The sequence below is a fragment of the Phytophthora infestans genome, genomic scaffold (assembly GCF_000142945.1).
Source record: "Phytophthora infestans T30-4 supercont1.3 genomic scaffold, whole genome shotgun sequence".
NCBI classification, from domain to species: domain Eukaryota; phylum Oomycota; class Peronosporomycetes; order Peronosporales; family Peronosporaceae; genus Phytophthora; species Phytophthora infestans.
In genome coordinates this window covers 3,800,625-3,803,379 of record NW_003303756.1, presented here as the reverse complement: position 1 = coordinate 3,803,379, position 2,755 = coordinate 3,800,625, and the positions used below count along the sequence as shown (strand labels likewise).

The window sequence follows — 2,755 nt, the reverse complement described above, 5'->3', positions numbered from 1 at the left end:
GCGATACATCACTCACTTTTAATAATAGTTGAGTCGCCCACTTTGTCACCTTCGAGTCACAGCAGTCTTTCAACAATACTTGCCGCATTACGATATCAGCGATTGCTCCGCCACCAGCTCCCACGTCTCAGCAGGACCGAGAGTCCGCCACACCTGCAGCTTCTTCATCTGCAACCACCAGGACGACGGGGATCTGAATAACCATCCACAAGAGTGCATATCGAAAGTTTTACCTTAAGGCGCCGGCTATCCAGACTCGGCTGTAATTCTTTCGCCAAGTTGGCACGCAACTTGTTCGCTAAATCGCCATAGATGAAACTGCACACGCAAGAACCCACCAGCGTATGTCAGCAAATTTGCTGATTTTCTTTGTTGGTGGGAGCTGATAGCCTCGCCCATCATATTGGCCATTTACCTCACATGGGGCATGAACGCTTCCTTCCGCTCTGTTGAAGGAATGATTTGCGCAGAGTTGTTAGGGCAGTACAGAACTGAATGAGGACAAAGGTAGAGAGGATTAGGCGGCCATAGTGAAGAGGAAGTCTTGAATGTAGAAGGAGAAGACGCTTGTGGTGGACTTGGTAAAAGAGGAAGAGCATGTGGTGGACTCGGTAAGAGAAGAAGTAAGATTAATGTTTAAGAAAGTAGCGGGCTACTAACAAGAAATTAGTATGCGGCATTCAGAAACATAGTCTAGAATTGCCGCTACCATTCATAGTACTAAAATGTTCCAGACATTTTAGTACATTATTTATTAGAGTCAAAAATACCGTGTCTCTTCATTATTAGTTTATAGAGAGCACGATGGAGAGGCGGTCCCTGTGACGGGCCCTAACCTCAACAGCCTCCCTGGATCGACATCAGGGAACGTCATTGGATAATATAATACACGTGTTTTGATTGGTCTACGAAAACCCTGTTAAAAATGTTCAGTCAATTTACAAAATGGCTACACGAATTCGTGTTTTATGCGTTTCTGAAGCTCCTAGAGGCCCTACAGCCAAACGGAGACCGGATTTGGACTCTACTCGCCAGGGCAGTTTTCTGGGGAGGTGGAGTCCAAATCGCCATTTGGCCACCTGTGCACCAGGTGGCAGACTGAAAAATGACTCGAAAGTTCAAAACGAATTAGTTTTGACAGTGATAGGTTTTGAGAGTACACTTGTATTGAAGTTAATAGCAGTTACAACAAGTGGCCATCTTATCGGAGCGTGTATGTTAACTTAGAGAAGCTCAATGCCAACAGAATCGGCCCACATGACGGACAGCGTTGAATTTAGTAGAGACGACAAACGCAGATGATGCTGGGACGGCATAAGGTCTTATTCTATGGTCCGGCGCGCGGTATAGGATCAATCAGCAGCTCGGGGGCTCATCGAGCTGATCTCGTAGTCTCACATCACAATTTACATTCTACTGTCACCGCACCAGCCACACGCACGTCAAGGACACGCACGTCAAGGCCACGACACCAACAAATTTCGGTGCTTCAACAGCCAGCTTTGGGTATTGCAACGCTTCATTCTCGCTCAGTCGGCGTCATTCAGGATACTTGTGGAGACCAGGCAGATTGGCTCGAAGCTCAGTTATTTAACGCCAGCTTTGAGGATCATGTCTCGGTCGGCGCAGGTGGCCCGGATGGACCCTACTATCGCCGTGCATCTCATTACAATGGCTGCCCCAAAGCAGTTAGCTTCGATTACAATTTCTCTATATGAAATAGTACAGTTATATTTCACTAGATAGTCATCATCACATCGGAGATGCTTACTTCGACAGCCTCCCACATCGAGGAATGTGTATGATGCTCTATCTGTCGGATAGTTACCACAGGTGGCTGTTATAACAGTCCTGTACGTACATGAGCATTTACAAGAAGTAAATCTTGTTTTGATATTGATGATCTTTTTCCTTTGACTTTCATTGTCAGATTTGTCGCCTCATGCTGTTTTGCTTTGGCAATAACTGTGCTGATTTCTTGTTTTCATTGTTATTTTGGCTACTCAGGAAAACCTTAGAGGATTAAACCTGTTCACCGTAGTGATTGTTGTTGCTATCGTTTTAGTTATACGAATTTGTAGCAGCTACCTCAGGGAAACCTTTAATTTTAAGGATCAAAACCTGTTCGCTGAATTGTTGCTGTTATCGTTTTAGCTTTACGAATTTGTAGAAGCTACCTCAGGAAAACCTTTAATTTTAAGGATCAAAACCTGTTCGCTCTGTTGTTGGCTACTCAGGAAACCTTTGAGGATACACCTGATCACCGTATTTATCTTTATATATTTTGTGTAAGCGTTTTAGCTTTGTTCATTTCTTAAACTGCCATTGTTTTGCTCTTTCATATGTGGATATTTCTTCACACTGTGTGGTTTGTTTTTTGTTTTTCGCTGCTGAGGTCTTATAGACTTGCCTCCCAATTTCATGAAATGGTTGATATAGGTGCTGCAGTCATTTTCAATTTGTTCTGACTATTGTTATTGAGAGCTTATAGTTTTCACATATTTTTGAAGAAAGGCTATAGCTTTTAAAAGCATAAATAACATCAAACAGTGTCATCGGTAGCGTACGCATCATATTTGCAGTAAGTGTGCAGGCTCTCGTCGTTGGGGTTATTTTTCTCCCTAGAGGCTCATCGAGTTGTTTCTCGTTTGGAAGTTTATAATTTTATTTTTACTTCGCAAGCGCTAGCGATAGATTTTGCAAACTATCGAATTCATTGTAGATGGAATTGATGCAGTAAATCTATAGTTGCGAA

The 2,755-nt window shown here is 43.2% G+C and overlaps 1 protein-coding gene across 1 annotated transcript; it reads right to left on the bottom strand.

Moving 5' to 3' along the window:
- Window positions 1-87: 87 nt before the first annotated feature.
- Window positions 88-1,789, bottom strand: PITG_02795 (uncharacterized protein; the record flags this gene model as incomplete). Its single annotated transcript, XM_002907641.1, has 5 exons — window positions 88-168; window positions 234-318; window positions 416-446; window positions 1,029-1,098; window positions 1,772-1,789. 5 exons carry the CDS (start codon window positions 1,787-1,789, stop codon window positions 88-90), a joined length of 285 nt encoding a protein of 94 aa, XP_002907687.1.
- Window positions 1,790-2,755: the final 966 nt, after the last annotated feature.